Source organism: Monodon monoceros, unplaced genomic scaffold (genome assembly GCF_005190385.1).
Source record: "Monodon monoceros isolate NGI ecotype Baffin Bay Population unplaced genomic scaffold, NGI_Narwhal_1 Super_Scaffold_5, whole genome shotgun sequence".
NCBI lineage: Eukaryota > Metazoa > Chordata > Mammalia > Artiodactyla > Monodontidae > Monodon > Monodon monoceros.
Genome location: NW_021703782.1, coordinates 27,842,435 through 27,865,193, shown reverse-complemented (window position 1 = coordinate 27,865,193; position 22,759 = coordinate 27,842,435). Strand labels below are relative to the sequence as shown.

The following is a 22,759-nucleotide window of genomic DNA, read 5'->3' as shown; positions in this document are numbered from 1 at the left end:
TTGAATGGCTTTTATTTCTTTGTCTTGCCTAATTGCTCTGGCCAAGACTTCAGTATTATGTTGAAAACAAGTGGTGAGACAGGGTATCTTTGCTTCCTGGTTTTCAAAAAAAAGCTTTCAATCTTTCACCAGTGAGTCTGATGTTACCTGTGGGCCCTTAACATATGGTCTTTATTATGGTTGAGGTAGTTCCCTTGTTCCTAGTCTATTGAATGTTCTTATCACAAAAGGGTATTGAATTTTATCAAATAATTTTTCTATATCAGTGGAAATTATTGTTTGGTTTTGTACATCATTCCATTAATATGGTGTATTACGTTGATTAATTTTTGTATGTTGAACCATCCTTGCATGCTAGGAATAAATCCCACTTGGTCATGCTGCATCAGCTTTTTTATCTTTTTTTTTTTTTTTTGCGGTACGTGGGCCTCTCACTGTTGTGGCCTCTCCCGTTGCGGAGCACAGGCTCTGGACGCGCAGGCTCAGCGGCCATGGCTCACGGGCCCAGCCGCTCCACGGCATGTGGGATCTTCCCGGACCGGGGCACGAACCCGTGTCCCCTGCATCGGCAGGCGGACTCTCAACCACTGCGCCACTAAGGAAGCCCTACATCAGCTTTTTAATGTGTTGTTGAATTTCTTTTGCTAGTATTTTGTTGAGGATTTTTGCATCAATATTCATCAGGGATATTGGTCTTGGTTTTCTTTTCTTGTGGTATATTTGTATGATTTTGATATCAGGGCTGGCTCCATAAAATGAATATTGAAGTATTCCCTTCTCTAACTTTTTGAAAGAGCTTTGGGAAGGACTGGTATTAATTCTTCTTTAAATGTTTAGTAGAATTCTCCAGTGAAGTTATCTGGTCCTAGACTTGTCTTTGTTGAGAGGTTTTTGATTACTGATTCTATCTCCTTACTAGTTATAGATCTGTTCAGATTTTTAAATTTATAATTCAGTATTAATAGGTTGTACGTTTATAAAAATTTACCCATTTCTTCTAGGTTATTCAATTCATTGGTGTATAAAAGTTCATAGTCTCTCTTATGATTCTTACTATTTTTATGGCATCAGTTGTAATGTCTCCTCTTTCATTTCTGGTATTTATTGCTTGAATATTCTGTTTTTGTTAGCCTAGCTAAGGGTTTGTCAATTTTGTTGATCTTTTAAAAAACCAACCCTAGTTTCTTTGAGTTTTTTCTACTGTTTTTTTCTAGTCTCTATTTAGTTTATTTCTGTTGTAATCTTTATTCTTTTCATTCCTGCTGTATCTTTGGGTTTAGCCTGTTCTAGCTCCTTGAGATATAAAATTATGTTGTTGACCTGAGATATCTCTTCTTTTTTATTTTTATTTTATTATTATTATTTTTTAAATATTTATTTGCTGTATCAGGTCTTAGTTGCGGTGCGTGGGCTCTAGAGTACCCAGGCTCATTAGGTGAGGCATGGGCTTAGTTGTCCTGCAGCATGTGGGATCTCAGTTCCCTGACCAGGGTTCGAACTGGCATTCCCTGCATTGCAAGACTGATTCTTAACCACCAGACCACCAGGGAAGTCCCCTCTTCTTTTTTAATGAAGGCATTTACCACTAGATATTTCCCTCTTAATAATGCTTTTCCTGCATCCTATAATTTTTGGTATATTCTGGGGATGCATCTTCTCTGGGCCTAGGCACATAATTTCCCAGTTAGAGCTTTGCCAGTTTCTTTTTCAGGAGTTTATAATCTCTTCCTCCCTCTAGTGTTTATCTGTGGTACCACAGGTTCTCTGATGCTGCAACAAGCCACTAAGCTCTTTTGTTCTCTCCAGCCCCCCAGGCATCCAAAGTATGCTGGTTCTGTTACGGCCTCAAGTCAGGGGAGACGGAAGCTAATCTCTAGGGTAGCCCCTTTAAAAGTTGTAACATGGTATGCACATTCCACTCTTCTCCCCACCCCCACCCCGAAAGAGAAGTTGTGAGTTGGGTACTTTGTCCTAATCATGCTGACCTGAGCCATCCTGTCTGTGGCACTGCCAGTTTTCTGTTGCTGCAAAGAGCAGCTGAGCTCTATTTAACTCTCCATGGTCTCCAGAAATTGAAAGTATGCCGATTCCCTGTCAGTGGTCAGAGTCAGGAAGGACAGATAGCAGTCCCTCAGGTAGCCCCCCAAAAGTTAGAACACTAGACACTTTCCAGTCTTTCCCTCCCAAGGGAGATACTTCCAGCTGGACTTTTCCTCCCAATCCTCCCAAGCCAGGCCAGCTTAAGGGAGGGGCTACTGTGGTTGACATGAAATGGCTTTCTTACCCGTTTTGATATGGCTATGCTTGACTTTGAGTTTGCCGGGGTATTGTGACTTTGTAATTGATTTCTGAAGTCCCATAAAGTTCTTTGGGTCATACACTAGTTTTAAGTTAGTGTCTCTGTGGAGGAACAGGACTAGGGCTTCCTATTCTATCTTGCTGACATCACTCCTAAAGAATTTTTTAAATGTTTATTATTTATTCAGTTTTCCTCTTTTGGTAATGACCTGCTTATATAGCTTGTCCATTTACATACTGGAGTCTTTGCCTCTTTATGAGTGATTTCCAGGAGGCATTTCTATAGTTTGCATACTACTCCTTTGTCTATTTTACAGGTTGTAAATATCTTCTACGTCTGGCTGCCCTTTTCTACTTGTTAACAGCTTTTTGTTTTTGTTTTTATTTATTTTTAGCTGAATTTTAAGAAATCAACTTTACCTATATTGGGAGTTTGGTGTGGGGTGTATGTACACACTGCATCTTATTGATTTTTGAAGTCCCCTTCAGTAATTTTTAATTCTATTATTTAAAAGATCCATTATTCAACATTCACCTCAAGGCTAAATCGAAGTCTTTACCTGACATGTAAGATGGTAAGTGCTTTCCATGCACCCTACAGGCTCTTCTTATTACTTTTTAAGGTATATTTTATATACCACAAAACGCACCTATTTGAAATGTACAATTCAAAGATTTTTAACAAATTACTGACTTGGACAACCATCATCATCACCGTCACCATCCACTTTCAGGACATTTCCATCACCCCAAGATCTTTTGTACGCATCTGCAGGAAACCCCTGTATCTACCTCTAGTCCCAGGTAACAACTAATCTACTTTCTGTCACTATAGTATGATTTGTCTATTCTGGACATTCTATAAGCATGGAATCATACAATATGTGGTCTTTTATGACTGGCTTCTTTCACTAAGCATTATGGGTTTTTTTCTGCTGTACGCGGGTCTCTCTCTGTTGTGGCCTCTCCCATTGCGGAGCACAGGCTCCGGACGCGCAGGCTCAGTGGCCACGGCTCACGGGCCCAACCGCTCCGCGGCATGTGGGATCTTCCCGGTCCGGGGCACGAACCCGTGTCCCCTGCATCGGCAGGCAGACTCTCAACCACTGCGCCACCAGGGAAGCCCTAAGCATTATGTTTTTGAAGTTCACACATATTATAGCATGAATCAGGAGGCTGTTCCTTTATTACTGAGCAATAGTATTCTATTGTATAGACATACTATATTTTATCCATTCAATACTATATTTTGTTTATCCATTCATGAGTTGATGGATATTTGGGTTGCTTCCATTTTTTGTCTACTATGAATAATGCCACTTTGAACATTCATATACAAGCATTTGTGTGCTTATTAGCCATATATATATATATTTTTGGTGACATGTATTCCAATCTTTTGCATATTTCATAACAGGGTCATTTGTCTTATTACTGGGACCTTTGTATATTCTGGGTATGAGCCCTTTATCAGATGTATGATTTGAAAATACTTTCTCACAGTCTATGACCTGTCTTTTCATTTTTTAAACAGTGGTAAAAGATAATTTTTTATTTGTTTATGCATTCACTTGCAGATGGTCCTTTGGATTGTTTCTGGTTTTGAACTATTACAAATAAAGCAGCTATGAATATATAAAATATTTGTTAATACTTACATTTTCATTTGTCATGACAATACTCAAGAGTGGAATTGGTGGGCTCAGTGGTAAGTGTATGTTTAACTTTATAATAAACCGCCACACTGTTTACCAAAGTAGTCACCCCACTTCACATTCTTAAAAGCAGTGTCTGAGAAATCCAGTAGTTCCATATCCTTTCCAACACATGCTAATGTGAGTGCTCTAAATTTTAGTCATTTGAGGGAGTGTATAGTGGTATCACATTTGGTTTTTTTCTTGTTTAATTTTTTTTTTATTCTGGTAAAACACACATAATAGTTATCAATTTAACCATTTATAAGTGGTAACCATTCCATGGTATTAAGTACATTCACCTTCTGTCACCACCGTCTATACCCAGAGTTTTAATCATCCCCAACATTAACTATGTACCTATGAAACAGTAATTCCATTTCCTCAAGCCCCTGATAACCTCTATTCTGTTTCCTACCTCTATAACTTTGATTATTCTAGGTACCTTATACAAGTGGAATCATATAATATTTGTCCTTCTGTGGCTGGCTTATTTCACAAAGCATGATGTTTCCAAGGTCCACCCACGTTCTTGCATACGTAAAAGTTTTTTTCCTTTTTATGGCTGAATAGTATTCTTTTATATTTATATACCATATTTTGTTTATCTGTTCACCTGTTGATGGGCACTTGGTTGTTTCCACCTTTTGGCTATTGTGAACAATGCTGCTATGAACATTGGTTTACAGGTATCTGTTCAAATCCCTGCTTTCAATTTTTTGGAATATATAACAAAGAGTGGAATTGCTAGGACTTATGGAAATTCTATGCTTAACTTTTTGAGGAACTGCCAAACTGTTTTCCACAAGGGCTGCACCACTTTACACTCTCATCAGCTATGTATAAGGGTTCTACTTACTCCACATCCTTGCCAACATTTGTCATTTTCCATTTTGTTTGTTCGTTTTTTAAATTATAGCCATCCTACTAGGTATGTTGTGGTATACCACTGTGATTTTAATTTGCATTTCCATAATTGGTAATTTTAAGCATTTTTTAATGTGCTTATTGGATAGCTGTACATCTTTGGAGGAGTGTCTAGTCAAGTCTCTTACCCATTTTTTTTTTTTTTTTTTTTTTTGCGGTACGTGGGCCTCTCACTGTTGTGTCGTCTCCCATTGCGGAGCACAGGCTCTGGACGCGCAGGCTCAGCGGCCACGGCTCACGGGCCCAGCCGCTCCGCGGCATGTGGGATCTTCCCGGACCAGGCGCAAACCCGTGTCCCCTGCATCGGCAGGCGGACTCTCAACCACTGCGCCACCAGGGAAGCCCTCTTACCCATATTTGAACTGAGTTTTTTCTTGTTGTTGAGGTTTAGGAGTTCTTTTTATAGTCTGGATATTAGTCCCTTATCAGATATATCATTCCCAAATGTTTTCACTCACTTACTAGGTGTTGGCTTAATATTAATGAAATCCAATTTATCTACTTTTGCTTTGTTTCTTGTGCTTTTGGTGTCATATTCCAAAAATCCCTGCCAAATCTAATGTCATGAAGATTTTCTCCAGTGTTTTCATCTAAGAGTTTTATAGTTTATTTTAAGGGGTTAAATGCAAAGGATTCCTAAAGGCTGAGGGCAAAGACCATTTCTGATAGAGCTTTAATTTCCAATAGCTTTACAAAAAAAATGTCACAAATTTCTTTGGCCCCCAGATTCTCTTAATGAGTTGTTAAAAATGAAATGCTCACCAATAAAAACAACTTTGAATTCCTTCATATAGTGAAGAAACATTTTGTAATATGATTAATTGCCTTTAAATTTGTCTGAATCTGTTTGATTTTAGTCTAGATTTTGGAATATTATGTTTCTTAAAATAGGTTATTTGTGTACATCAAATATCTATTGCCTTGTAAATATTCTGATCGTGTATGTGTGTGTCTGAACGATACACACTCACACTGAGCTGCACACTTCTTCCTTTTGTGTTCCATACTGCATATGTGGGGCTTTTTACTCAATGGGTGCCCAACAGTCACTGCATGATCTACTTACTGACCTGAGAGTTGAGAGAATAGTAATTAAAAAAAGAAAATTTGTAAAACTTACCAATTTGCCATGTATCCCCTGAAAATAATCTCTCCACATACAATACAACCATAACTATGAACATGCATTTCCTAAGAATTATAAAATTTTTCTCTTATAACCAAACTGATACATTTTGAAATTTAAGAATAGGGATGTTTAGTTTAACACCTACCGCCTTTGAGTGTTAAATCCATTAAGATGATTCTGTCTGAGTTCAGACACTAATGATAAAACCATCTGTAAAACAAAATCAGTTTCAGGTTAACTCACGCTGCAAACAGGATTACATCAGTTCTATTTTTCTTGATGTGAGTGATATTTCCGTTGAGATTCCCTACTCTCTTTCCCCACCAATCCTTTCCTGTCTTACTTTGTCAAAGCAGTGCCGAGTCACATTTACTAATAACTTGGATTTTATGTTTAATGTCTGTTACTCCATATTCTGATGTAAGCAAATGAATAATAGACAAGTCATTAATTTCCCCCAAATTAAAACCAAGCCTGTTAAAAATAAAACCATGTTAGAGTTAGCTTACTTTTTTTCTTTCTTAACTTAGTTCTTTATTTTTTTTAAATGCTATTCATGTATAAAGCTTCCAAAAGACAGGAATAGTTAATAAACATTAAAAATTTCATAACATTTTTTAGAAGAGCTATGTTAAGACCATAAGTTAAAATTTCTTGAATTTGGTTAAAATTTAAGGTAGACAAAATCACAGCTTTAATACTAAGATGTAAATATATATAGATGTAAATATATAATAACAATTCAAGATTGTTATTATTGAATATTCTGCTTTAACATAAAATTCCTATCAGGTTATTTTTAAATACGAAATTCATCCAACAGTAAAAGGCTGTGTTTATATTGGTTAAGGAAATCTTTTCTCCCAAAAATCTTTGAGAGTATAAATGAGATGTATGTGTTAAGGGACAGAGAGGTTGGTTGATTTAGAATAACCTCTCCTGGTTTCCTTCTTCTTTCTCATAATCTCCCATCTCACATTTTTTCCTTACATGGTCATAAGTCCACCCAAGGTAAGAAGAGATAAACATAGAAAAGTTAAACATCTCTCCTGGAGGACTGAAATATTTCCATTTACCTTTTTTTCAGATGGTACATTAAGCAATGAAAATTTCAATACTAATAAATTAAAAATACTCACATTTTTAAGTAAACCAGGATAGTAATCTGTGGGTGCATACCCAAGAACTTGAGTAAAAAGATCAACTTCTTTTATATTAAATCTGAATGTGGAAAGTATATGAGATAACAACCCCTAAAAAACATAAACAGAAAGAGAAAAAGGTCTTAAAAATGAATGTAAATCCCCATTATATATAATGCCTAGAATCTGGGTCATTTGCAAATGGGGTGGTCTCTATGAAACAAATAATCTTAATTTGTCCAAATAACTCAGGTCACTTTGATTCAGGTATAAAGAAGAAATAAGTTAGTGATAAAATTATTACATTAAGTAAATTTAAACAAATACTAAGTGAAAAAAATGTATAACTAATGAACAGTGCTTTAACCATATTAAAAATGTGATCTTTACTCTTTTCAAACTCAGTAAAATATTTTTATCAGAGTAGAGATGATAATTTAATACACAACAAGGAATGCACCACAAATCACAAAGGAAAGATTATGCAATAAATGGTGCTAGGAAAACTATTTGAAAAAAATTAGATTCTCACCTTACGTTATTTATTAAAATATACTTGAATTTACTGTAAATTAAAGAGATCAATGTAAAACTGAAATAAAATAATAAACAAGAAGAAAATACAAGTACTTTTCACATGTCTGAATGGGGAAGAACTTTGTAAAGTGAAAATCAAGGAAGCAAATCACTGATCGTTCTAAATTAAAAAACAAAAAAACTTGTGTTTTCCAATAAATAAGCACAAACTATGAAGAATATTAACAACAAATAATACAGACATATGTAATCAAATCAGTGTGCAAAATACCATATGACAAATACTAAGAGCATAAAAAAGGAGTATGAACAGATAATTTCTAAAACAAAACACAAATGTCCAAGAAACACATGGATAAATGTTCAGCCTCATAATCAAAAAGGCAAATTTAAATATCAACATAACATTTTCCATTAAATGAATTAAAGAGTTTTAAAGACATGAATACCTAATGCTAATCTGGGTTCTCTGAAACAGGTACTCTGTGTGAGCTATTGGAAAAATACAAATGGGATCCACACATCACTGCTATTGTGAACTGCACGAAGGCACCTATAGAGTGTAAGCAAGTATAACACAAACCATACCCACCCCCATGCTTGGACTGCCAGGGCTATGTCTGCCTAGATGTTTGTAACATGAAGACACCTTATAGGTTGGTAGAGGCCTACTTTATAGAAAACAACTTGAGAATGTACATTAAAGGTTTTAAAAGCATTCAGAGCTTTTAACATACATTTAAGGAAATAAATCCAAATATCATGATGGGGATTATGCTCAAAGATGTTCACTACAGTGTTATTTCTCATAGTAAAAAATGTCTAACAGCAGGGAATGATTAATTTATAATACCCTCAATACCATGGCTCACTGTAAGCCATTAAAATGCTTATAAAGAATTTATGACAGCATCTTAAATGGTTATAATGTTAAATGAAGAAAGGAAGATACAAAATTGTATATACAGAAATGATTTTATCAATATAAAAACAATCCAGGGGCTTCCCTGGTGGCGCAGTGGTTGAGAGTCCGCCTGCCGATGCAGGGAACACGGGTTCGTGCCCCTGTCCGGGAAGATCCCACATGCCGCGGAGCAGCTGGGCCCATAAGCCATGGCCACTGTGCCTGCGCGTCTGGAGCCCGTGCTCCGCAATGGGAGAGGCCACAACAGTGAGAGGCCCGCGTACCGCAAAAAAAATAATAAAAATAAAAAAAGAAAAAGAAAAACAACCCTGTACCTTAATACTCAGTGTTGGCAAAGATGTGGTAAGGGGCACTCCATTGCTGTTGGATACACAATTTTTTTAAAAAATAAATAAATTTATTATTTATTTATTTTTGGCTGTGTTGGGTCTTCGTTGCTGCGCATGGGTTTTCTCTAGTTGCGACAAGTGGGGGCTACTTTTCTGTTGTGGTGGGCTGCCTTCTCATTGAGGTGGCTTCTCTTGTTGCGGTGCACGGGCTCTAGGTGCACAGGCTTCAGTAGTTGTGGCAAACAGGCTTAGTTGCTCCACGGCATGTGGGATCTTCCCAGACCAGGGCTCGAACCCGTGTCTCCTTAATTGGTAGGTGGATTCTTAACCACTGCGCCACCAGGGAAGGCCTGGGAGCACAAATTTGTAAGCCTTCCTGGGAAGTCACTTGATGATATGTAACCAAAGCATTAAAATTCATATCCTTTTATCCAGTAATTTGATTTCCAAAAATATATCCTAAGGAAAGATTTAGGTTCATGACAGTATTACTTATAACAGTGAAAAACTAGAAGCAACCAAAGCACCCAACAACATTGGATTGGTTGAATCCATCTTGGTTTATCCAACAGCATGAATCACATTGTAAAAAAGATATTTAATGACATAGGAAAAGACAATGTAACATTAATTTGAAAATCAAGGTGTAAAGACCGTATATTCAATGTGATATTAATTTTATATGCAAAAAAATACTAGGAAGAAACATGACAGTTAACATATTATTTCTGGGAGTGATTTAAAATTTCTTCTTTATACTACCTGTATTTCCAAAGTTTCTACAATTACCATATCTTACTTTTTTATCATAAAAAAATGTTTTGTAAAATGCAATTACGCGCTTTAACTTATGTGTTTTTTCTCATAATTCCCTAATACAAATTGCTATGAAGGGACACAAGAGTTTTATCCCTGGATGAAATAAGCATAAGTCCTAGAAACAACATATTGAGGCCTGGCTATGGTTGCATAACTTCAAAACAGACACCTTAAACTTTAGACCTACAAATCTCTCTTTTAAAGTAAACTTAAAAATTGATAAGCACTTCTCATCGCTAAGAATAATATTTCTTACTGCCACCTAGTGGCAAACATTCTAAAGAAAAAACCATGAAAGATTCTGTAGGCACTGGCGCTTGGACAAAAATTAATTCCTACAGTCACACGATAATTGACTCATTTTAAAATGCTGAAAAGCAATCTTGGAAATCTTCTACTCCAACCCCCTCATTTTACTGATGAGGAAGTGAGCTTCTAAATACATAAATCATTAGCTACAAAAAGATGTGCATGTATATGAATAGGCTCCGATTTGAAAGGCATAAAGAAAATGTGCAAATGCAACACGCTGACTAGTGATCTAAAATCCTTCAAGAGTGGAAAGTGCAGGAACCAACACAGCCGTGCATAAAACATTTTAAGCCCAATTTTGATTCATGTATGAGTTTGAACTCTGCTAATGTTTGAAAAGCCACTTAAAACTGCTTATACCAGGGGGCTTCCCTGGTGGTGCAGTGGTTGAGAATCTGCCTGCTAATGCAGGGGACACAGGTTCGAGTCCTGGTCTGGGAGGATCCCACATGCCGCAGAGCAACTAGGCCCGTGAGCCACAACTACTGAGCCTGCGCATCTGGAGCCTGTGCTCCGCAACAAGAGAGGCCGCGACAGTGAGAGGCCCGCGCACTGCAATTAAGAGTGGCCCCCGCTTGCCACAACTAGAGAAAGCCCTCGCACAGAAATGAAGACCCAACACAGCAAAAATAAATAAATTAAACTCCTACCCCCAACATCTTCTTTAAAAAAACAAACAAAAAAACAAAACAAAAAAAACTGCGTATACCATGAAAGTGAACTTTTGAGAAGAAAAGTTTTAAATAAATCAGGGGAAAATCCATTTCCCTTGTTTTCAGGTGTTCTTTCTTGTCCTAGTCTCAGTGTATCTGCTCCGTCTTGTAACAGGCAGCACATTCACAGGCGGGTTAGTAAAGCTGGAGCTATGAGGCTGTGGTTTGGCACAGGGTATGGGTGTGGAAGAAGGGGGGCTGTGGTTTATACTCAGGCAAAGGGTTAGGAGAGCCAAATTGTGGTCAATACTCTTGAACTGAGACAGAGCACATATTTTATACTTCTCCAAACAATTTCTTCATCTGATCATTAAAGTCCTTTAGAATTTCCACCACTTTGGTCTCTACTACATCTATCTCTTTACACATTATATAAATAAAAACTTTGGTAAACAAGGATCCCTTATTCATTCATTCATTCATTCATCAACAAACATATATTAAGTATGATCTGCATTCAAGCCACTCTACCGGGGCTATTGCGATAAGAAGCCCCCTACAATCCGATGAAGGGAGAGAGATGGAAATATCCGTAATAGAAGACAGAATGCACTAAGTGCTATAATGAAGGGGTAAGACAATCACTGTGGAAACAGAGGAAGTAATGATTAATTCTAACTGGAGGGTTTCAGAATGCTCCCAGAGATGATGACTTCTGAGCTGATTCTGACAGCTAGGGAAGGAGAGAGAGAGGAGAAGGAGGCATTAGGAAAGAGAGGGTGTGTAATGATGGCTGCGCTAGACGGAGAAAAATGACTAGAGGGATTAGAGAAGGGCGGTGGAAAAGCAGCCGTGGTGTGTGGGCAAAGACATGGGGAATGTTCCTGTAACCCCTACTACTCCAGTCCTTCACTGGGTTCCTAAGCATAGCCTCCCCTACAGGGCCTCAGCCTACCTGGTCAAACTTACTTCTCCCGAGGAGGGACCTTCAAGATTGTGGAGGAGTAAGATGTGGAGATCACCTTCCTCCCCACAAATACATCAATAATACATCTATATGTGGAACAACTACTGAGCACCTACTGAACGCTGGCAGAAAACCTCAGACTTCCCAAAAGGCAAGAAATTCCCCACGTACCTGGGTAGGGCCAAAAGGAAAACAGAGACAAAAGAATAGGGATGGGACCTGCACCTCGGGGAGGGAGCTGTGAAGGAGGAAAAGTTTCCACACACTAGGAAGTCCCTTCACTGGGAGAGATGGGGAGTGGGTGGGGGGGGAGCTTTGGGGCCACGGAGGAGAACGCAGCAACAGGGGTGCAGAGGGCAAAGCGGAGAGATTCCTGCACAGAGGATCGGTGCTGACCAGCACTCACCAGCCTGAGAGGCTTGTCTGCTCATCCGCCAGGACGGGTGGGGGCTGGGAGCTAAGGCTCCGGCTTCAGAGGTCGTATCCCAGGGAGAGGACGGGGGTTGGCTGCGTGAACACAGCCTGAAGGGGGCTAGTGCGCCACAGCTGGGCGGGAGGGAGTCCGGGAAAAGGTCTGGACATGCCTAAGAGTCAGGAGATCATTGTTTCAGGATGCGTGAGGAGAGGGGATTCAGAGCACTGCCTAAACGAGGTCCAGAGATGGGTGTGAGCCACGACTATCAGCGCGGACCCCAGAGACGGGCATGAGACACTAAGGCTGCTGCTGCATCCACCAAGGAGCCTGTGTGCGAACACAGGTCACTATCCACACCTCCCCTCCCGGGAGCCTGTGCAGCCCGCCACTGCCAGGGTCCCGTGATCCAGGGACAACTTCCCCAGAAGAACACACGGCGCGCCTCAGGCTGGTGCAACGTCATGCTGGCCTCTGCCGCCGCAGGCTCGCCCCGCATGCCGTACCCCTCCCTCCCCTGGCCTGAGTGAGCCAGAGCCCCGAATCAGCTGCTTCTTTAACCCCGTCCTGCCTGGGCGGGAACAGACGCTCTCAGTGACCTACATGCAGAGGCGGGGCCCAATCCAAAGCTGAACCCCGGGAGCTGTGCGAACAAAGAAGAGAAAGGGAAATCTCTCCCAGCAGCCTCAGGAGCAGCAGACTAAATCTCCACAATCAACTTGATGTACCCTGCATCCCTGGAATACCTGAATAGACAACGAACCATCCCAAAATTGAGGCGGTGGACTTTGGGAGCAACTGTAGACTTGGGGTTTGCTTTCTGCATCTAATTTTGTTTCTGGTGTTATGTTTATTTTAGTTTAGTATTTACAGCTTATATTATCATTGGTAGATTTGTTTATTGATTTGGTTGCTCTCTTCCTTTTTTTGTTTTAATATACATATATATTTTCCTTTTTTTCTTTTTGTGAGTGTGTATCTGTATGCTTCTTTTTGTGATTTTGTCTGTATAGCTTTGCTTTTACCATTTGTCCTAGGGTTCTGTCTGTCAGTTTTCTTTGTTTATTTTTAAGTATACAGTGTGCTCTTCTTATTTACTTATTTTTGGCTGCACTGGGTCTTTGTTGCTGCGGGCGGGCCTTCTCCAGTTGCAGTGAGTGGGAGCCGCTCTTTGTTGCGGTGCGCAGGCTTCTTGTTGCAGTGCGTGGGCTTCTCACTGTGGTAGCTTCTCTGGTTGCGGAGCACGGGCTCCAGGGGCAGGAGCTTCAGTAGCTGAGGCAGGCGGGCTCTAGAGCGCAGGCTCAGTAGTTGTGGTGCACGGGCCTAGCTGCTCCATGGCATCTGTGATCTTCCCAGACGAGGGCTTGGACCCGTGTACCCCGGATTGGCAGGCGGAATGTTAACCACTGCGCCACCAGGGAAGCCCGGCACTCTTTTATATGTTTGCAAATTTCTTTCCTATATGGCTTGAAAGAAGACAGCTGGATTCTTGTATTTACTTCTGCATTTAATTTGTTGCAATATGTTTTTTTTGGTTGAACTATATGGAGAGTCTATCCCCACATAGATATGTAGTTTTAAAACGCAGGAGTATTTTAATAGCTTCTTCACACAATTACACATATTCTCCTTTGATATTACACCAAAATTTATCAAGCGCTGCTCACCCTTTTCCTCCAAGCCTATCTAGGAATGCAGGTAGAGCTGCCTGCCATAGGTCTAGGGGGTGATGGGTGGTTTCTACCATGAGAAGGGCTGAAATTATCCACAATTTACTGGCCAAGCCTTACCCTGAAAGCTGAAATTCCTCAAAGAAACTTTTACCTTTTGTCCTAGGGTTCTGTCTGTCTGATTTTTTGTGTTTTTTTCTGTTTTTGTATAGTTTTTAGCGCTTGTTATCATTGGTGGATTCGTTTTTTGGTTTGGTTGTTCTTTTTTTTTTTATTACTTTCTTATTTTTTTATGTTTAATAATTTTTTAAATTTTTTATTTTAATAACTTTTATTGCTTCCTTTCTTTCTTTCTTTTTCTCCCTTTTCTTCTGAGCTGAATGGCTGCCAGGGAATTGGTGCTCTGGCCGTCTGTCAGGCCTGAGCCTCTGAAGTGGGAGAGCCAAGTTCAGGCCACTGACACACCAGAGACTTCCTGGCCCCATGTTATATCAAACGATGAAAGCTCTCCCAGAGATCTCCATCTCAATGGTAAGACCCAGCTCCACTCTACAACAAGCAAGCTACAGTGCTGGACACCCTATGCCAAACAACTAGCAAGACAGGAACACAACCCCACTCATTAGAAGAGAGGCTGCCTAAAATCATACTAAGTTCACAGACACCCCAAAACACACCACTGGATGCGGTTCTGCCCACCAGAAGACAAGATCCAGCCTCATCCACCAGAACACAGGCAACAGTCCCCTCCACCAGCAAACCTACACAACCCTCTGAAGCAAGCTTAGCCACTGGGGGCAGACACCAAAAATAACGGGAACTACCAAACTGCAGCCTGCAAAAAGGAGACCCCAAACACAGTAAGATAAGCAAAATGAGAAGACAGAAAAACACACAGCAGATGAAGGAGCAAGATGAAAAACCACCAGACCTAACAAATGAAGAGAAAATAGGAAGTCCACCTGAAAAAGAATTCAGAATAATGATAGTAAAGATGATCCAAAATCTTGGAGATAGAATAGACAAAATGCAAGAAACATTTAACAAGGACCTAGAAGAACTAAAGATGAAACAAACAACGATGAACAACACAATAAATGAAATTAAAAATACTCTAGATGGGTTCAATAGCAGAATAACTGAGGCAGAAGAACAGATAAGTGACCTGGAAGATAAAATAGTGGAAATAACTACTGCAGAGCAGAATAAAGAATGAAAAGAACTGAGGACAGTCTCAGAGACCTCTGGGACAACATCAAACACACCAACATTCGAATTACAGGGGTTCCAGAAGAAGAAGACAAAAAGAAAGGGACTGAGAAAATATTGGAAGAGATTATAGTTGAAAACTTCCCTAATATGGGAAAGGAAATAGTCAAGTCCAGGAACTGCAGAGAGTCCCATACAGGATAAATCCAAGGAGAAACACGCCAAGACACATATTAATCAAACTATCAGAAATTAAATACAAAGAAAAAATATTAAAAGCAGCAAGGGAAAAGCAACAAATAACATACAACAGAATCCCCATAAGGTTAACAGCTGATCTTTCAGCAAAAACTCTGCAAGCCAGAAGGGAGTGGCAGGACATACTTAAAGTGATGAAAGGGCAAAACCTACAACAAAGATTACTCTACCCAGCAAGGATCTCCTTCATATTTGACAGAGAAATTAAAACCTTTCCAGACAAGCAAAAGCTAAGGGAAATCAGCACCACCAAACCAGCTTTGCTACAAATGCTAAAGGAACTTCTCTAGGCAGGAAACATAAGAGAAGGAAAAGACCTACAATAACAAATGCAAAACAATTAAGAAAATGGTAAGAGGAACATACATATCAATAACTACCTTAAATGTAAATGGATTAAATGCTCCAACCAAAAGACATAGACTGCCTGAATGGATACAAAAACAAGACCCGTATATATGCTGTCTACAAGAGACCCACCTCAGACCTACGGACACGCACAGGCTGAAAGTGAGGGGATGGAAAAAGATATTCCATGCAAATGGAAATCAAAAGAAAGCTGGTGTAGCAACTCTCATATCAGACAAAACAGACTTTAAAATAAAAGCTATTACAAGAGACAAAGAAGGACACTACATAATGATCAAGGGATCGACCCAAGAAGATATACAACAATTGTAAATATTTATGTACGCAACACAGGAGCACCTCAATACATAAGGCAAATGCTAACAGCCATAAAAGGGGAAATCGACAGAAACACAATAATAGTAGGGGACTTAACCCATTTTCACCAATGGACAGATCATCCAAAATGAAAATAAATAAGAAAACACAAGCTTTAAATGATACATTAAAAAAGATGGACTTAATTGATATTTATAGGACATTCCATCCAAAAACAACAGAATACACTTTCTTTTCAAGTGCTCATGGAACATCCTCCAGGAGAGATCATAGATTGGGTCACAAATCAAGCCTTGGTAAATTTAAGAAACCTGAAATCATATCAAGTATCTTTTCAGACCACAACGCTATGAGACTAGATATCAATTACAGGAAAAAGTATGTAAAAAATATAAACACATGGAGGCTAAACAATACACTACTAAATAACCAAGAGATCACTGAAGAAGTCAAAGAGGACAACAAAAAATACCTAGAAACAAATGACAAGATGATGACTCAAAACCTATGGGATGCAGCAAAAGCAGTTCTAGGAGGGAAGTTTATAGCAATACAATCCTATCTCAAGAAACAAGAAACATTTCAAATAGACAACCTAATCTTGCACCTAAAGCAATTAGGGAAAGAAGAACAAAAAAAGCCAAAGTTAGCAGAAGGAAAGAAATCATAAAGATCAGATCAGAAATAAATGAAAAAGAAGCAAAGGAAACAACTGCAAAGATCAATAAAACTAAAAGCTGGTTCTTTGAGAAGATAAACAAAATAGATAAACCACTAGCCAGACTCATCAAGAAAAAAAGGGAGAAGACTCAAATCAATAGAATTAGAAATGAAAAAGGAGAAGTAACAACTGACACTGCAGAAATACAAAGGATCATGAGAGATTACTACAGGCAACTCTATGCCAATAAAATGGACAACCTGGAAGAAATGGACAAATTCTTAAAAAAGCACAACCTTCCAAGACTGAACCAGGAAGAAATAGAAAATATAAACAGACCAATCACAAGCACTGAAAATGAAACTGATTAAAAATCTTCCAACAAACAAAAGTCCAGGACCAGATGGCTTCACAGGCGAATTCTATCAAACATTTAGAGAAGAGCTAACACCTATCCTTCTCAAACTCTTCCAAAATATAGCAGAGGGAGGAACACTCCTAAACTCATTGTACGAGGCACCATCACCCTGATACCAAAACCAAAGATGTCACAAAAAAAGAAAACTACAGGCCAATATCACTGATGAACATAGATGCATAAATTCCTCAACAAAATACTAGCAAACAGAATCCAAGAGGACATTAAAGGGATCATACACTATGATCAAGTGGGGTTTATCCCAGGAATGCAAGCATTCTTCAATAGATGCAAATCAATCAACGTGATACACCATATTAACAAACTGAAGGAGAAAAACCATATGATCATCTCAACAGATGCAGAAAAAGCTTTCAACAAAATTCAACACCCATTTATGATAAAAACCATCCAGAAAGTAGGCACAGAGGGAACTTTCCTCAACATAATAAAGACCATATGTGACAAACACACAGCCAGCATCATTCTGAATGGGAAAAACTGAAACCATTTCCACTAAGATCAGGAACAAGACAAGGTTGCCCACACTCACCACTATTATCCAACATAGTTTTGGAAGTTTTAGCCACAGAAATCAGAGAATAAAAAGAAATAAAAGGAATCCAAATTGGAAAAGGAGAGGTAAAACTGTCACTGTTTGCAGATGACATGATACTATACATAGAGAATCCTAAAAATGCCACCAGAAAAGTACTAGAGCTAATCAATGAATTTGGTAAAGTAGCAGGATACAAAATTAATGCACAGAAATCTCTTGCATTCCTATAAACTAATGATGAAAAATCTGAAAGAGAAAATAAGGATACACTCCCATTTACCATGGCAACAAAAGGAATAAAATACCTAGGAATAAACCTACCTAAGGAGAGAAAAGACCTGTATGCAGAAAACTATAAGACACTGATGAAAGAAATTAAAGATGATACAGACAGATGGAGAGATATACCATGTCCTTGGATTGGAAGAATCAGCATTGTGAAAATGACTATACTCCCCAAAGCAATCTACAGATTCAATGCAATTCCTATCAAACTACCAATGGCAATTTTTCCCAGAACTAGAACAAAAAATTTCACAATATGCATGGAAACACAGAAGACCCTGAAGAGCCAAAACAATCTTGAGAAAGAAAAACGGAGTTGGAGGAATCAGGCTCCCTGACTTCAGACTATACTACAAAGCTACAGTAATCAAGACAGTATGGTACAGTCACAAAAACAGAAATATAGATCAATGGAACAGGACAGAAAGCCCAGATATAAACCCTCACACATATGGTCACCTTATCTTTGATAAAGGAGGCAAGAATATACAATGGAGAAGAGACAGTCTCTTCAGTAAGTGGTGCTGGGAAAACTGGGCAACTATGTGTGAAAGAATGAAATTAGAACACTCCCTAACATCATACACAAAAATAAACTGGATTAAAGACCTAAATGTAAGGCCAGACACTACCAAACTCTCAGAGGAAAATATAGGCAGAACACTCTAGGACATACGTCACAGCAAGATCCTCTCTGACCCGTCTCCTAGAGAAATCGAAATAAAAACAAAAATAAACAAATGGGACCTAATGAAACTCAAAAGCTTACGCACAGCAAAGGAAACGTATAAACAACACAAGAAGACAACCCTCAGAATGGGAGGAAATATTTGCAAACGAAGCAACTGACAAAGGATTAATCTCCAAAATATATAAACAGCTCATGCAGCTCAATATCAAAAAAACAAACAACCCAATCCAAAAATGGGCAGAAGACCTAAATAGACATTTCTCCAAAGAAAATATACAGATGGCCAACAAACACATGAAAAGATGCTCAACAGCACTAATCATTAGAGAAATGCAAATCAAAACTACAATGAGATATCACCTCAGAATGGTCAGAATGGCCACCATCAAAAAATTTACAAACAATAAATCCTGGAGAGGGTGTGGAGAAAAGGGAACCCTCTTGCACTGTTGGATGGGAATGTAAATTGATACAGCCACTATGGAGAACAGTATGGAGGTTCCTTAAAAAACTAAAAATAGAACTACCATATGACCCAGCAATCCCACTACTGGGCATATACCCTCAGAACACCGTAATTCAAAAAGAGTCATGTACCAGAATGTTCACTGCAGCTCTATCTGCAGGAGCCAGGACGTGGAAGGAACTTAAGTGTCCACTGACAGATGAATGGATAAAGAAGATGTGGCACTGGGCTTCCCTGGTGGCGCAGTGGTTGAGAGTCCGCCTGCCGATGCAGGGGACACGGGTTCGTGCCCCAGTCTGGGAGAATCCCACGTGCCGTGGAGCAGCTGGGCCTGTGAGCCATGGCCGCTAAGCCTGCCTGTCCGGAGCCTGTGCTCCGCAATGAGAGAGGCCACAGCAGTGAGAAGCCCGCATACCGGAAAAAAATAAATAAATAAAAAAGAAGATGTAGCACATATATACAATGCAATATTACTCAGCCCTAAAAAGAAACGAAATTGAGTTATTTGCAGTGAGGTGGATGGGCCTAGAGACTGTCATACAGAGTGAAGTGAGTCAGAAAGGGAAAACCAAATACCGTATGCTAACACATAGTTATGGAATCTAAAAAAAAAAAAAAAAAAGGTTCTGATAAACCTAGGGGCAGGACAGGAATAAAGACGCAGATGTAGAGAATGGACCTGAGGACACGGAGAGGGGGAAGGGTAAGCTGGGGCGAAGTGAGAGAGTGGCAATGACAAGTATACACTACCAAATATAAAATAGATAGCTAGTGGGAAGCAGCTGCATAGCACAGGGAGATCACCTCGGTGCTCTGTGTCCCCCTAGAGGGGTGGCATAGCGAGGGTGGGAGGGAGACACAAGAGGGAGGGGATATGGGGATATATGTATACATATAGCTGATTCACTTTGTTATACAGCAGAAACGAACACACCATTGTAATGCAATTATACTCCAATAAAGATGTTAAAAAAACCCCACAAAACTTATTTCTCCCAATCTTTCTCTTTGATCCCTGTGATTTGGTAACATCAGACTCCCTGCTGGTCTCCAGACTCACCCAGCCCTTTCCCACTGCCATACCATTTCTTTCTCCTGAGAAACCCAACAACCCTCACTCATCTCTAGCTGCCAAAGGTATACCAATCTTTCAAAATCCATCTTTCTCCAAGATTCCTCTTCCAGTTCCCAACAGTATGAGATAGAATTCTCCTGAAATCTCCACGGTATCCTATTCGTATTTCTCTCGCAATGCCTTCCAAGTTCTGCCTTGTAGTTATATTTCCCCATTCTACTCGTTAGCACACAGGCTCTCCAAGGAAAAGACTGTCTTACTAATATTTATATTCTTTAGAGCAACTGTTAACTTGCCCTTGGCATTTCACACACTAGGTGTTCAATAAACCTTAGCTGAATCAAACTCCTTAGAATGAATCGCTCATTTACACTCATTGAACAATCAAATTATTGCAGGATTCCTTTGTGACCTCATTACAGTACAAAATGATAAATCTTTTCACAATTTCCTAAGTTTTAGTCCATGAAATACCCACATAATAATACTGGAAAAAAACATTACATTGCTATGTATTTTTATTTCAAAGAGTATTACTTAATTTCATAACACTGACTGGAACCTGGCACATTGATGTGGATGTGATTTCATTGAATAAAAAACTGCTTTGGTGCAGCTCTGCCTGTGGCAACCTATGAGTATGCAACAGTATTAGAGCACCCAGAAGGGACAGGAGAATCAGTAAGTAGCAAGGACCATCTTTGCTGAAAGGGGCACTGGAAAATTACAAAATTATCTCAGATATGCTTAAATAAAAATTATACATTTGAAAAACATTTTTTTCCCCAGCAAACCCAAATAAGAAAACAAACCTTTTGTTAGTTCAATCCAATTTATTCAATTATCCTTAGCCCAAAAATTTAATCCTCGAGGTACAGCACAACATGTTTAATCTTCTCTTTTCTCAAGCTTTCACAGAAGTATCTGGTGTATTCAGACCTTGGCCAGCAGAGATGCTGCCATTTTGAATATTTGGCAGGTTCTTTAACCATATGAAATACCTGTGCCCAAACACTGAATTAGTCATTTTCATGTTCCCATGACATTTTATGTAAATATCTAATAAAACATTTATATTCTTATTCTGAAATTGTTTATTTACTTAAGCAATATTAAAATTCCCAAATTAATAAATCACTGCTAAGTGATTTAGATTTTTCTAAATTAGACACCATAGTGAAAATTGTCTAATTTTCTTAATAACACAATCTTAAATTATCATTTCTCCCTGCCAACGAAGGCAATCTAGAAACTAGACCAACATGTAAGCATCAACTAAATATATTACTTCACCGAAAAAAAAGTTGCCCTCTATAAAGTACTAAAATGGCAAGAAATGCTCTGTGCACAGCACTACATAACAAAACAAGAAAGAAGGCAAGTGTTATAAAACTTAAAAAACACATAGTAAAGACCTGCATAAATGCAGAGATAAATCAATACTATGGTCATATCAAGAAAAATTCAATGTCATAAAGATGTCAATTCTCTGTCATATAGACTCAATGCAATACCATCAACAACCCTAAATATGTTTTTTAGTGGAACTTCAGAAGCTTTTCTAAAATTTCCATAGAAAAGCAAGTGGCCAAGCACAGCACATGCTAAGGGAAAGAAGAAAATGATAGAAGTAAACATATAGGGTGACTCCATTTCTATGAAGTTCAAAAACAGGCACACTAAACAAGATGCTGATCAGGGGTACATATACAATGGGCAGAACTACATATTCCTCAAATTACTTCTGGATGCAGGTTCTAAGAGACAAGAAGTAAATCAAATGAAATATTTCACACCATCACAACAGCTATTCTGCGCCTGTTAGTCTGAAGCACCCGTAATTCTGAGACTTCTCAGGAAGGAAATATCATTATTATGATGTAGTTTCACTTCTAAGTCTTCTAAAGTCTGAAATCCTTAATATCTGAAATTATAAGGAAGACTTCATTATATAAGATATAATGCATACCCATTGCTGATAAAACTAAAAAAAATAAGATAAAAATTGCTTGAAAACTTATTTAGAATTCTGTTAAAATTTTTTTAAGCTTCCATGTATTTGTTATTTCTATAAATTAAGAATTAAAATATAGTTCAACATGTAACTGGTACACCCAATACTAGAATAATCTATAATTAAAATCGAGAAGAAATGAATCCTAAATTAAGGTATAGGTTTATTTCTAATGCATTCTTTCTAAAAATCAGACATGTCTAAATTAGTTTAAAATCATTTTGAGGGGAAAAAATCCTCATTAGTTTCATTACAAATATTTGTGATAATGTATTCTTTAGCAAAGTAATAATGGATGGTTAAATTTTTTAAGGAATGAAGGCAGGCTAAGCTTAGGATTTGCACATTATTTCCTTCAAACACAAAATGGCAGTCTGAATAAATTAACCTAAACAATGCCAAAGAAAACAAACAATGCCCAATTCCCAATCTGGAACCCAACAACCTGTTTCCTACAGTTAACTGTCTTGCTTATTAGTCTTACTAGGGCATCACAGTTGGTTCAAACTAATAGATCTACAATTACAAGAGTTCCTTTTATTTCAATACAATATTTCCCTGTTAAATGACTTCCAATTTCACAGAGTCTATATCTACTTAAGCACAAGTGGACAAAGTTGAA

General features: G+C 38.5%; 1 protein-coding gene across 6 annotated transcripts in view; it reads right to left on the bottom strand.

The window, feature by feature from the left end:
- FANCC (FA complementation group C) overlaps nt 1-22,759 on the bottom strand; it is a 263,659-nt gene that overhangs the window by 69,775 nt on the left and 171,125 nt on the right. For all 6 annotated transcript variants that reach the window (XM_029202039.1, XM_029202038.1, XM_029202043.1 and 3 more), the window contains 2 exons: nt 7,188-7,301; nt 6,194-6,258 (listed from right to left, as the gene is read on the bottom strand). In XM_029202039.1, coding sequence (XP_029057872.1) covers nt 6,194-6,258; nt 7,188-7,301 — 179 coding nt within the window. The remainder of the gene's footprint in view (nt 1-6,193; nt 6,259-7,187; nt 7,302-22,759) is intronic.